Source organism: Anomalospiza imberbis, chromosome 2 (assembly GCF_031753505.1).
Source record: "Anomalospiza imberbis isolate Cuckoo-Finch-1a 21T00152 chromosome 2, ASM3175350v1, whole genome shotgun sequence".
NCBI lineage: Eukaryota > Metazoa > Chordata > Aves > Passeriformes > Viduidae > Anomalospiza > Anomalospiza imberbis.
The window spans coordinates 49,442,341-49,455,556 of record NC_089682.1 but is presented as its reverse complement, the minus strand read 5'-3'; the positions used below and the strand labels follow the sequence as shown (position 1 = coordinate 49,455,556).

The 13,216-nt window shown below is 36.9% G+C and overlaps 1 protein-coding gene across 3 annotated transcripts in view; it reads left to right on the top strand.

The window, feature by feature from the left end:
- The window catches only part of ALCAM (activated leukocyte cell adhesion molecule), a 115,551-nt gene extending 102,498 nt beyond the window's left edge, over positions 1 to 13,053 (top strand). The window contains exons 12-16 of one of the 3 annotated variants that reach the window (XM_068180858.1): positions 1,100 to 1,228; positions 1,924 to 1,962; positions 2,119 to 2,236; positions 9,027 to 9,141; positions 10,730 to 13,053. In XM_068180858.1, coding sequence (XP_068036959.1) covers positions 1,100 to 1,228; positions 1,924 to 1,962; positions 2,119 to 2,236; positions 9,027 to 9,114 — 374 coding nt within the window. In that variant the 3' untranslated portion in view covers positions 9,115 to 9,141; positions 10,730 to 13,053. Of the gene's footprint in view, positions 1 to 1,099; positions 1,229 to 1,923; positions 1,963 to 2,118; positions 2,237 to 2,325; positions 3,143 to 4,149; positions 4,492 to 9,026; positions 9,142 to 10,729 lie in introns of those variants that run through there. The other 2 variants (XM_068180857.1, XM_068180859.1) reach the window with 2 other exon arrangements.
- Positions 13,054 to 13,216: the final 163 nt, after the last annotated feature.

Below are 13,216 nucleotides of genomic sequence, written 5' to 3'. Positions count from 1 at the left end.
ATAATGATGGAATTGTAGAACTTACATTAGAAAGCAAATGGGTACTTGATGTAGGCATTAACTGAGTGAAATGTAATGAAATTTGGCATGTGTGAATCAGAAGTTACATTCACTATAGTTCCTTATGTGCTTTGCAGCTTTTATCCTAGTATTTATGTTTTTGTATGTTTCTCACTGGAAACAGAACGATTATGCATTCATCCTGAGGGATAAATAAGAAGTCGTATATAGCAGGGAAAATACCTGGAAAATATGCAAACTGAAGTATTTTTATATGGATTACCAAATCCCATGAAAAGTATTGCCAGATTTTGCCTTAGCAGGAAAAATAAATGAGACCTCTCTACAGTCAGTGGCTGAAGGACAATGTACAGTGCTCCTGTAGATTCCATTTCATTCCATTAGGTTTTGCTTTGAGCCTACAGAAATTATGTGTAGCTGGCAAAATTTGTCCATTTACTTGTAGGTATAGGACAGGAATTTTTTTGAAGCTATATAAATGATTGCAAATAATTTTCTCTGGGTGTTGCATTAATCCAAGAATGATGTGCAGCAAATTTAAGGAACAACACATCAATATTACAGTACAGATACTATAGGTGCTACTAGACACACGTAGCTAGGCAAAATAATGCTTAGTGTGGAAATAACTTGGAAAGCTGGAAACAGGAAAACTTGGACCAATTCTTCCCCTTATAATGACATAAATGAGAAACAGCAAGATAGAAAAAATTATGCCTTAGAAATCTGAAATTTTTTTAAGAATTTTTTTCACTTGGAATATTTTTTAAATACATGAATTAAAATCAAATACAGAATGTTGTTAACTTTTTCAGAAAAAAACACTTTTTTATCACTGTCTTACAGTGGACACTATACTATCTATAACTAGATATTTTGGCCAACTTTTTCTTTCAAATATTCACATTATCATTTAATAAAGCAATGTAGTATTTCTCTTGCTATTGTTTGGAAAACTGAAATGTTAGTTGAAAGTTATTTCTCTCTGAACATTTTCAATGTGTAATGCAAGTGATGCATGTATCGTTCTTTGTGTTTTTAAAGGAGACTAATCTTCATTTTTCACCTTTTCAGACAGAGGAGACAAAATATGTTAATGGGAAATTTTCCAGTAAAATTGTAATTGCTCCTGAGGAAAATGTAACTTTAACTTGCATTGCAGAAAATGAGCTAGAAAGGACTGTGACCTCCATGAACGTCTCTGCTAGTGAGTGTCCTCTAAAGATAAATTCCTTAAAGTTACAGTTTCTCATAAAGTTCCCATACATCACACTAAAATGAAGAGTAGGTCTGCATAGTAATGTTAATATTAAGATATTTAACCTTTTTGTCTTAAGTCAAGCAATTGTAAATCCACTCTGGATCAGTAGTACATAAAACTTATTGATAGCTTTCTACAATAACTAATTTAGTCTTCATTACTTTCTTGGCTAGCTACAAAAGTAAACAATATTAGAAAATAATAGTACAACATAATAATACAAAATACTGCAAAGTAACACTTTATTTACTAGACAGAGATATTTATTTATTAAAATATTAACAATATCTCTTAATCTCTAAATTACAGTTTATTATTAATAGTATGACTTGACTCACAACAGAAATCAGCCCTACTGGGCTTTAATCATATATCATGATGAAAGGTAGTGAGAAGTTTTGGAAAGGTAGCACAGAAATTCTCCATCAGAAATATTTCTGACTTGAATATTACAGGTTTAGAGTAAGATTCTTCTAATGGATATAGTATAGTTACAAAGGAAAGGCTTCTATTTAAAGATGGGATTAAATATCTTGTTTGGAAAACACTGTTCCAGTTTTTGTCATTGCTGTAATTAGGTAATTAAAGGTGGTTTTAGGTCTGTGTTGTCTTTAATTAAATTTTAACATTTTTCATTTCAGTAAGTATTCCAGAATATGATGAGCCAGAGGATAGAAATGGTATGGATGGTTTCCTCTGTATTTTTTTATTCCTTTTTTTTTTTTTTTTTTTTTACTTTCTAATCCCTTTTTCTGTTTCTGGTAAAATTCTTTAGAAATGTTATAATGCTTTACTTTATCATAGGTCACCTCATTAACTTTTATTTTTTGCTTCAGATGACAATAGTGAAAAGGTTAATGACCAGGCAAAGCTAATAGTGGGAATTGTGGTCGGTCTTCTGCTGGTTGCTCTGATTGCAGGTGTTGTCTACTGGCTCTATGTGAAGAAATCAAAGTAAGAATTTTTTGAAAACTTTATACTAAGCTGGAAAAAGAACACTGACAAGAAGATATGTATGTTTACTTGTTTTCCTTCCTCTACAGCATTCCAGTTTTCTGGAGTGGGGAAAAGCTGTCACAGTAGGTGCACTTGATAGCAAAAGGAAACTTGGTACCTCTGATTGGCTTGTCCTAATGCTTAATGGGACTCATCTCCTGGAGGTGGGGTTCTAAGATTTTCATAGATCATAATAGTAATGAGGTCTTGTTTCCTGACAGCCAAGTCTGTGCTGACTCTGTGCATTTAATATAGTACTCAATGGTGGAACTTGATGTGTGGAAGTCTGGCTGTTGTGGCGCTAGAAACTGCCTTCATTTAGAAATTGGTTACCTTGTTTGCTTTAAAAAAGGAATAACATACAGAATAAGACTCAACCATCTCAGGGAGAAGAGAGATCCTTAATTGTTTTGTTCATGTGTACTTTGAGATTTCTGAAATAAAATTGGTAAAAACAGAGCTTCTGTTGCTGAAATATCTAGAGCTCTCATCCCAATCCAGGTTTTAGACATCATAAGCATAGAACAGCATTTTCCATTTTCAAGTTTCTTCCTTGTCACAGAAGCTCACTTCAGAAAATAAATGGGAAGGTGTCAAGAAGTGACTGTGTTTCTCCATCCTTTTGAAGCTGGCTATTACTGTGTGCCCCACTTGGTCTTTCCCCCATACCTTTGTCTCCAGGGAGAACTGAGGGCAGTCAGAAGCAGGCTTGTTTTCTGACAGCTCTCAGAGCTGCTTCTGAGCAGGGGAGGTTAAGTGGCTGTGCATAACCTGCTCCAATCAGTACAGGTGTAAAAGCAATCTTAAAGTTCAATTGGTTTTAGTATGATCTTCCATTAAAATTGTATCAAATGAAATCTAAAATATACCAGTGGTATTTTACTATGAACAAATGTTTTTCCACTGATGTGAAAGTACAACAAGGAATTCTCCATCTGCTAAGAAATGCTCTTTTTTTTGGGATAATACATAATGACTTTGGCTCAACCATAACTGATCAGGTTTTCAAGTTTTCCAAATATAGAATTGTTATAAATTACCCATGAACAGAACGATGTTCAGATACTATTGAGAGTTTTTTGGTTTTTTTCCAAAGCTTATGCTTTTTTTGGGAAAAAAATTAAAAGTAACAACACAGTGCTCTTCCTCCCACACTTTGCTACTGTTGCAATAATGTCTAGCATAACTTTGTCATGCCTTTTCAAATGTGTGAATGTGGAGCCATGAAAGTGTGGTACACTGCTTTGAGTTTCTTTGGATGAGGGGGTTTGAGTATAACAAGGGCAGAGAAGGTAAAATATCTCTTCTTGCACTTTTGAGTAGTGTGGGGAGAGCTGACAGGAATTGTAGAATATAGCATGAGATGAATTTATGAATTACAACAACTTTTTCTGCTTCAAAGATAGGATATGGCATAATCTAAATGGCCACCACTTCTTTTCCTCATGTTCAGCTTCTCTTCCTAAAGCTGAGAGGAAAAATTAGAACTAGAATTGATTAGACAGGGTCACTGGAAAAAAAAATCCTTTATAGTTAAACAGTAATCTCTGTATTTGACACATGGTTGCTGGCTTCCAAAGCCCTTAATTAATGTATCATCATTGATGATTTCCCGTTCTCTGTGTATTTTTAAATTGATCTGTTGTTATCCTCCCTGCTTTCTTAACACACTTGCAGGAGCAAGCAGAATGTCAGTACCTATTCTGGCAAAGTTTTCATTGTGAATCATAGCCTAGAAATCAAAGTAGACCTTGCAAAAAGCAACTTACACCTCTGGACACAACCCCCCCATCTTCATCCAGGCCAGCAGGTAGTAGTTATTTTTTGAACCCGCCCTTGACCAATAACTCACCTAATCTCTATCCCCAAAGTGACGCCAAAGGAAAGTCTGAGAAGGCAGCAGCACAGAACTTTCCAAGTCTGCCGAGGCAAGAAAAACATTACTTTTTTTGTTATTGGTGTTGTGGTTTGTATAATCTTCTATTGTCTTGTCATCCACACTGAGTAGGGATTATAGCCTTGGAATATATTCACAATAAATCACTTGTACAGTTACTCACTGCCTCAGCTTCACTTGATGGAAAAGCTGATTATTTCCACATATTCTTTTCAGTGTGAATATTGTCCCATAAATCAGAGACTCATCTGTATTCCACATCCTGCAACCAGCCTTCTCTTGAATAAAGAGTTGAGCCTACCTACCCCAGCATGCCTTGTTTCTCCTTCACCTGAGCAGAAGGCCAAACACTTGTTCTCTGCAGATTTCTCCTTTTTCCAAAAAGGATGCTGTAAACAAATCTGTACCAAACAGAATATAACTTAGCACTTCAGAATCTTTCTAAAATTTTTGTGTCGAGCGTCATTTGAGATTGCAGGACACCCATATTAGGTAAATGCTTCATATATGAAATTTTCATCTTGCCAGAAACAGCTGAGGGTACAGCAGAAATAAAATATTCAGAAAGGAAATAGTGCACTCAGTACCCTGTTCCCTGCTCTCTAGTCATGGAAGTTGGCATGTAGTTGGATCTTGGCCCCATTTTTATCCCTGGAGTTGGGAGGTGCCCAAATCTCATCACATGAGGCTAGATCAAGGTTAAAGTGGTTCAACATCCAGCAAAGGAAACTTCAGCTGGTCCAGCTGAATCACAGCAGCAGTCTTAAAGTTGTTCACACTCAGAGCACATCAAACTCTTGAAATGTTTCTTAGGTCACAGTAATGACAAAGGTTACTGGCATCTCTGAAACTGAGCACTTGAAGCATAACAATTCTGGTTTTCTGATACTTTATAGCAAACAAGCATATGAGGTAGATGTGGTGGGCCAAATATGTAAGAAACTCACTATGTTTTCAACAAGACTTACTATTTGTATTTGTTTTCACTCAGTTCCCTTTCAGAGAAAAGACATAGTTACTAAACATCTCTGAAAGTGTCAGCTCATAACACAAATCTAATAAAAAATAATACAAATTAAAAACGATCAACCATTTCTTGATGACTGGAATATTTTTCTAATATCTCTGTGGTTTTTCCTACTGATGGACATTTGAAAATAATTGGAGCAAGTGGAAGGTAAGATTGGAGTAAATAAGGAGGTTGCAGCTAGTCCAGATTGGGATGTATAAAACCATTAGCTCCTAGAAAATCATCTGCAACAGTGCAGTTGAGTATAGCTTTAATGAAATCTGTGGCTCTTGCTTCATTATCACAAGGCTGGGTAGCAAGGACAAACAGCACTGCATACTTCCACCCTTAAATGGTGTTGAGGACAAGGCCTAGACTTGTGAGATTAAAAGATATCAGAAATTAAAACCCTACAGCCATCTTTGGGTCACCTATATGCAGTCTGTATTTACACTACAGCAGGCAAAACAGTTATCATGGAAAATGGTCTTCATATTACAAACAATGCTATGAACAGTACATGAACAAGAGCCATGAAAATAGTGGCCTCACAGCACACACACTCCAAAGAATGCTAAAAATCTCACATTGGTACTACTTACAGAGAGATTTTGATTAGGATTCCCTGAGGATAATTATTTTCCTGAAGAGCAAGCATAGATAAATATTACATACGAGTCATAATTTTATCAAGAGCCCAGAATGTTCCATGATTTACAAATTAATTTAAGGGGGGGTGGGAGGAAAGAAGAGTTGAGTGAGTAAACTCATATTTATACAACCAACTTCTTGCTCTTCTAAACAACACTATCAAGCATGTGGGATTTTTTTGTGGAGCTGCAGATAATGACAGTATGAGATTGCTCCAGGTCTGGATAAAGTGGGCTGTCTTCCCTTTTGCGTAAATCCTTGGGAATATTTCTGTAAGTTCAGACTCTATTGCTCAGCTACTCAGATATTATGAGGAAGATCTGGAGTTGCAGATGGAGCAAGCTAATGCACAAAAAAAGTAAGGAACAACTGTTGTTGAATGTTAAGCTGGAAAAGGACCATTTGTCCTGTGCCCAAAGTCACCTCAGGAAGTGAGGGAACGCAATTTTTGAGACATTTCTGTTACAAACCCAAGCCACATCTGTCAAGCCCTGGGGACTGGTGTTGTGCCTGGGTGGCTGCTACTCTGCTGTTGGCAAAGCACTGCCTGTGCACCACACCTCCATGCAAAATAACTCCTGCATCTCTTAATGACACTGTTTAGATAGCACAAAAAGAGGCTGCAGTATTGTTTGTGCTGAGGTGGTGATTCTGCCTCGATAATGGTATTTGGGGAACAAAAAAGCAGGTCAGCAGGATCACTGAACCATCATAAATAAACAGCTGCATTTCAGTCTCAGGCATTGAGAATCAAAATCCATCTGATTGTCAGACATGAAAAACTGCTGCTGCTCTCATTTCAAGCAAGTGGTTTGTAACATCCTCCGAAAGAGTTCTGGAGCACCTGCCTCTTTCAGTTAGTGTTGCCCTTTAAGTCTCCCATTTTTGCTCAGTGTGGCTTTAGGAAAATAAAGGTGACATTTACTTTGACTGAATATAGATCTAAAATAGATTACTTTAAAAATCAAAATCTGATCACATTGCAGAATCTCCTGACGTTAGTCATTGAATACTTTTAACCTAATCAAAGACCAGACAGCTTTCTCTACTGTTAAGTGTCAGGTCATGTGAGATTCAGTCTGATTTGGGCACTGTAAAACTGGTGATGAGAAGCCAAAAAAAAGGATCCCAGTGAGCCATGCCAGTAGTCTATCCAGTCTCCAGGAGCAGACATTAGCAGTTATATGAGGACAGATATGCATGGTACTGCTTTCTCATATCCAACTCACTTCAGGTCAGGTAAATGCCTGAGTCCAGATTATTTCAGCTTTTCATCTCTTCCCCCATTGTCTCCAATTTTGTGACAATTATTTATGGAAAAGACTCATTAGCCACATAACAAGCCAAATTATGTGCTCAACCTAAACCAAACATGTTTTAAATTATAAACTTTTTAATTTTCAATGGATTTTTTTGAGGGGTGGTTTCTTTTTTGTTAAGATTAAAGAGATTTGTGAAAGGTTGTTAAGCTCACAGAAGGTCAGTCTCTACCAAAGCATTGAATTTCCTTCTTCATTGCATTTCATATCCTTCCCTTTTATTGATGTAATGTGTTTCAGGTTTTGAATACCAAAAAAAAAAAAATAGATGTTACTGCACAATAGAAATTTGCCACTGTAGAACAAGTTACTTTGTCATACTATCTCAGCACTTTTAAAATTTAATTTGCCTGCAATGAAGAGGAGCTCAGATCTTTGCAGTAAATGGGTTTTCAGCATGATACCTTCCTGTCAGTCACACAAATATAACAGAGGCACCCTAAACCAACAGCAAAAGATAATGCAGCTTTAAAACATCTAAACTTATGGCCCTTCAGGAAATAACCTCCTCTAAAACCGAAAAGATTTTAGAGTGGTCCCTTTCAGTGTAGCCTGTGGGATTTGGTATCCAGAATCCCATCCTCCCCGGGCACTCCACCTCGAGCTGGAGAGCAGCATTTCAGCAGCACTCCCAGAGGTGGGCAGGGGTGAGGTGCATTTGCACTGCCCCAGGAGCTCTTCAGAGACAAGGACTAAGCTTCCCTGCCTCAGCAAGGTCCTTAGCCCAGGGCACAAGTGGTGTTCAGCCGCTCTCCCGGCCTTTGCTCAGATGGAGGATGTGCACAGGAGCACCCTTCTAGCAATAATCCCACCGGTGCGGTGCAGTCCGCGCATTCCTGCATGGTGTCAGCGTGCCATGTCCCACTCCTCAGCCTGTGTCTTCACTGTACCTTGCGAGTCAGTGTCTCTCTGGGTCTGTACCCTGAAGCAAGGGTGAGCATATGCATCAGTCTGTCGCAGCAGACTGTACTTTTCTGTAGGGGAAACAAATTATCTGTTGAGAAAATGCGGATACGATAATCTGCTTTGACACAAGGGATTTACTTTGTCCCACTCAAACACATTTGCCCATTTACATTTTTAAAATTGGGGCCTTCAAAATGTTATCACAGCAGTGCAGGAATCTTTCACCTTGGCAGGCAGTGAGGCTTCTCACAGATTAAATGAATGGCATAGTGGTTTTATTGTGCTAAACTAAACTAAGCACTTAACTTACTAATTCATAACCACTACTTGCATTAAGGAAGACCTGCTATTTTAAATGAGGCATACCTCTTTCCCCCCCACCCCCCAAACATTTACACAATCTTATCTTTACGCAAATCTTGTCAGTCATAGCTAACACAGACCTACAAGCCAGGGTGAGATTTTTTTCAGTGGTGCCAGAATTTTCATTAATTTCTTCACGTTTAAAGAGCTTATATTTGGCGCGGGCTCTGAAAGTCATTTACTACAAATACACAAACGATTGCCGTGTTGATCAAGATATTTTAGCCACACTTGTAACGTTTTAGTATGCCTTAAAGAAGACTCACGTTTATTGAAACAAGCTGCACAATTATTTGTCAAGAAACATGGATCTCCACAACTGGTTTAACCTTACTAAATGTCTGCTAGCTCAGAATAATTCTGAATTCCTCAAGAGGTAGATCAAGCACACCGAGCCCTGCTGCAATACTTCCTGTGGTACCCACAGCAGTGGGGGATCTGGTGTTACTGGCCTATTTACAGACATATGCAAACTTGTTGCTCTGCTCAGAACAGAACTGTCAAAATTTTCTGTTCACTGTGAGGGGAGGAGGCAGTGTCATTAATATGAGTATGGAACAAATTGCTGTAGGCGTGCAAAAATGACCTTCCTTTACATTATAGGACAGCATCAAAACATGTAGACAAAGATCTTGGAAATATAGAAGAAAACAAAAAACTAGAGGAAAACAATCATAAATCTGAAACTTAAGAGAAAATGTGTCAGTCATCATTCCAGGTAAGTGTTTTATATTACAGTATTAAAATCTCTTTGTCTACCATTTCTCTCTGGTGATCAAAGCTCTAGCTTAATCTGATACCTTCCAGAGGTGAGGCAGTGGGGTCATTTTGTGGTGTAGTTTTAGGACAGACAGACTCAAGCTTTTGGCCAGTTAAGAATTCAGAGATGCACATACAAATATAAAAAGAAGTCTGACATTCAGATGGAACTTAATACTTGGCTTTATGGTAATGCATATGTTCGAGGAAATGACAATACAAATTTGTATAATGTACACTGTGCACGTGTATGTATGTGTTTATATGAAGAGTATGTTTAGATAGAGTTCAGAAGGTTTCAAGTTATGACTTGAAATGTTTACGGGAACTTCTTCCCTTACTGAAAGCAACAGTTTCCAAATCTTTGGTCACTTTTTTCATCATTAATGCAAAGGTTATGAAACTTCCTTCCCTTAGAACAAAACAATTCTCTTAGTCTAGATTTCAACACCTGTGCTATGATCAGTTTTAGCCTGGAAAGAGACACTGTGCCTTACATTAGTAAGAGGTTTGAAAGTTTCCCCTGCTGGATCTGTATGAAGTAAACGGTTTACAAATGATCCGGCAGATGCCGAAGTTCTGTTGGGAATTACAGGAGCACTGCAGAGCACCAAGAGCACCACCCTGTGCTCACACATATATACACCACTGCTGCGCCTCTCCTAGTACCCAAAGGAGAGGCTTAGACCATTTTTCTGGCCAGTTTAGCTCATTTAAAATTAACACTGTGTTAACACAAGAGTCTGGAAACCAACTAACCATAGAGAGGTTTGTTAAGCTAATCATCAAATATTCTTAAAAATGAGAGTATTACATATTCAGGGGTGCTTGCATTGTAAGCTCCTCCACAGGAAAGCTGTAGACAACCCTGATTTTCAGTGATCTTAAGTAAATAGCACTGGATACCTTCTTGAGGTAGCAGGGGTTTAAAGCATATGGAAATATGTGGAATTATGATATTTCATATTTACATAACAAGGTTTCTTCTTTAAATGAATGCAACTGTCAATAATTTCAATATGTCAGTATTGTCTGGAATTTTCTAATTCAAACCACAAGTTTTGTGTTAAATATTTAGAATGTAATGGATTACTTAGAGCATTTACGCAGTATATCAAGAGATGCAGCATTGCTGTAGGCACTTTACCAGCAATATCACTGTTTTACTAGTTTGGAAAAGGGAATTGGGAATACTGAAATTATGTCCTAGGAAAGATTTAAAGTCAATTGACTTGGAAAACAAGTCAATTTGGATTTTGAAAAAGTTGCAGCATAAACATCTTGTGTGCCTTTGGTGCAATCATCTTCTCCATATTCCTTCAGATCAGTAGATCTGCATAACCCATTACTTACCAGACAAACTTACTGGATTTACTGGGAACAATAGTGCAACAGTGATTCTTGTCATGAAAGAAAGCATTTACATCACTGAGCTGCAGAAGAAAGTAATTTTCTCATAGCTGTTTATTTACAGCATAGATACTGAGTAGTTAGGATGGTTAACACATTTAAAAATATTTAACTGGCTTTATCTTTCATATTTTCAGAGAATACATATAGACCAATTGAAGCATGAACATGGATTGTATTTAAACATATACAAAGAAGTGACAGCTATTCATGGTTCAAGCATTAAGCAGATCATACTACCAGGTTTTCAAAGGATTTTAGACACAATTATCTCAAGCTAAAAAACCCCACAAACTAATTTTGGCAACAGCCATGATAATAGGTCACCATGTTGTGTTCTGTTTGAAATATTTTTTGTAAATGTCTGCACTAAAGATTTCTTTTTGTTTGCCTTTATGTAAATTTTTTACGTAACTATTTTTATACACTGTAAGGCTTTGTTCTGGGAGTTGCTGTTAATCTGGCATATAGTGTAATGGTTTTATTTCAATTGTTTTTATGACACCCTTTGAGCAGGTACATGTCTGATTCTGGTTGTAATCAGTGAAGCCTCTGCTTTGTAGCAAGTACCCAGAGTGTAAGATTGTCTTAAAGGAAAATGTCAAACTCCTTTTTCATTCTTTGAAATCATGGTAAAGCAGAATGGTGACAGCTGTGACAAAGAATGAACTATATTGTTAATGAAAGGGAACACTTAAAAAACCATGCAAAGCTAAACAAGCTAGAAAGGGAATAAAGAGTTTCCCTGAAGAACTCTGGGTATTGAGTAAGGAACACTGTGAAAAATTCCTAGCCTACATACAGCTGGTGGCTAAAAAATCCTTTTCTTCTAGAGTAAGAATGTATTTTATTGATGGTTATCAGTAGTCTTTCATGTTAGCATTAGGATAAGGTACTGGAATTCTGGATTAATTTTGAGTCTTTTATGTTATTCACTGCCTTAAAGTACTGTACCTTTTCTTCTTTTCAGAGAGATACCAGTCAGAATTGGAAACTTTTTTAAAAAGTGATCATATCAAAGCTGCATTTTTTCCCACAAAAATAGAATATATATATATATATATATATATAGTGTGTGTGTGTTTTTGTTAACTATGCTACAGATATAGAAGGCACCTTGAGATAATTTTAGTGTTTTTAACTGGTACCTAATTTATCAAACAGTACATATAATTGTAACAATGAAATGTCTATGTATCTTTAGTTACATTCAAGTTTGCAACTTTATAAACATGTTTTTTGCTTGAGGGAATTTTTAGAATGGTACTTGATAAGAAAAGGTTTTAGGGTGAATGGCCAATAGAAAATTGTACCTGAGGGAGATAAGTTTCATCTTATCTGGAAAGTTAGTTTCTGGAAGAAGGTAACAGGCAGCTCTGATGGAGAGGAACAGTAAGCAGAACATCAGGTTTCCATTTACAAATATCCAGGGGAAAAGTAAGTTTTTACAGGCTGGTAGGCAAAAATAAATAAATAAATAAATAAAAGAAAAAGATGGACACTAGGAAATGTATTTTGCCACTTTTGCATTATTTAGGGGGCAGAAAACACTGTTACTTGTAAATTTGTAAAATGTTAAATGTCAGGGCAGTAGTGACTGATGTCTTAATAAAAGCTTCCTGTAGTGCATTGGCATGGATTAAATACATAAGGTCCTATAAACTCTATGCTGTATAAAATATTAGAGGGAAATCCTGTAATATGCCTCTAAACTTTAATTTGTTACTGTTTTATTCGGCAAAAAGAAAAAACAAATTATAATCTTGGTCAATATTTAAACCAAAGTAAAATGGGGGAAAAAACCAAAGTAATTTGTTTTGCGTGGCTAAGCCATTCTGTTATCTCTGTAAATATTATGATTTTTTTTCTTTTTAGAATTTTGTTTAAAAAATTCTAAAATTTTTAAACACCCGTTTTTCCAAAATAAAATGTGAACACAGAAAACATTACTTAATATATAAATATATCTTTTTCTTTTGGTGCAAGAACACTGCCAAGCGATACACGTTTTTTAAAAGAAAAAAAAAATCAGTGGGCATGACACTGAATGGGAAAAGTTGTACCAGACTCCTGTGAAGGAGTGTGCATCTACCGCCTCTCTTTGTTTATATCACCACAAATAATTCTTAAATACAGAGAGGAATCTTCCAAAGATAGGGAAAACTCCAAAGGGAAAGCATAGGGAAGGGCTGAAAATTTTCATACCACTGTCAGGGGAATATAGGGCAAACGAGAAGAAAAAAAGTCCTTCAACTTTCACAGCTACAGAAAAAGGAATATAAACAACTCCTCGCCTTTCGGGATTCTGCTTGGTCTCCTATGCACTTTAAATCGTCAGTCCAAGGAGCTGGGTTTTTCACTGCTCCGAGTTCACTATAGGCAAGTTTCAAGAACCAAGAGTGCAAAAGAATTAATGTTTCTATCCATGCCTAAACAACAATAAAACTGAAGTATGTCTTCACTGGTTGTGTGAAATATCAGTTTACAAGAACACGTGTGAGCCCGAGGGAAGGCGCTTACCAAGAGCTCAAGCTGCTGCTGCTGCTGCCTGTGTTCCTGCAAATACACCCCTGTGGAGTCTGGCTGGCGGGAAGGGTCATGGGGTGATGGGTGTGGGTTTGTGG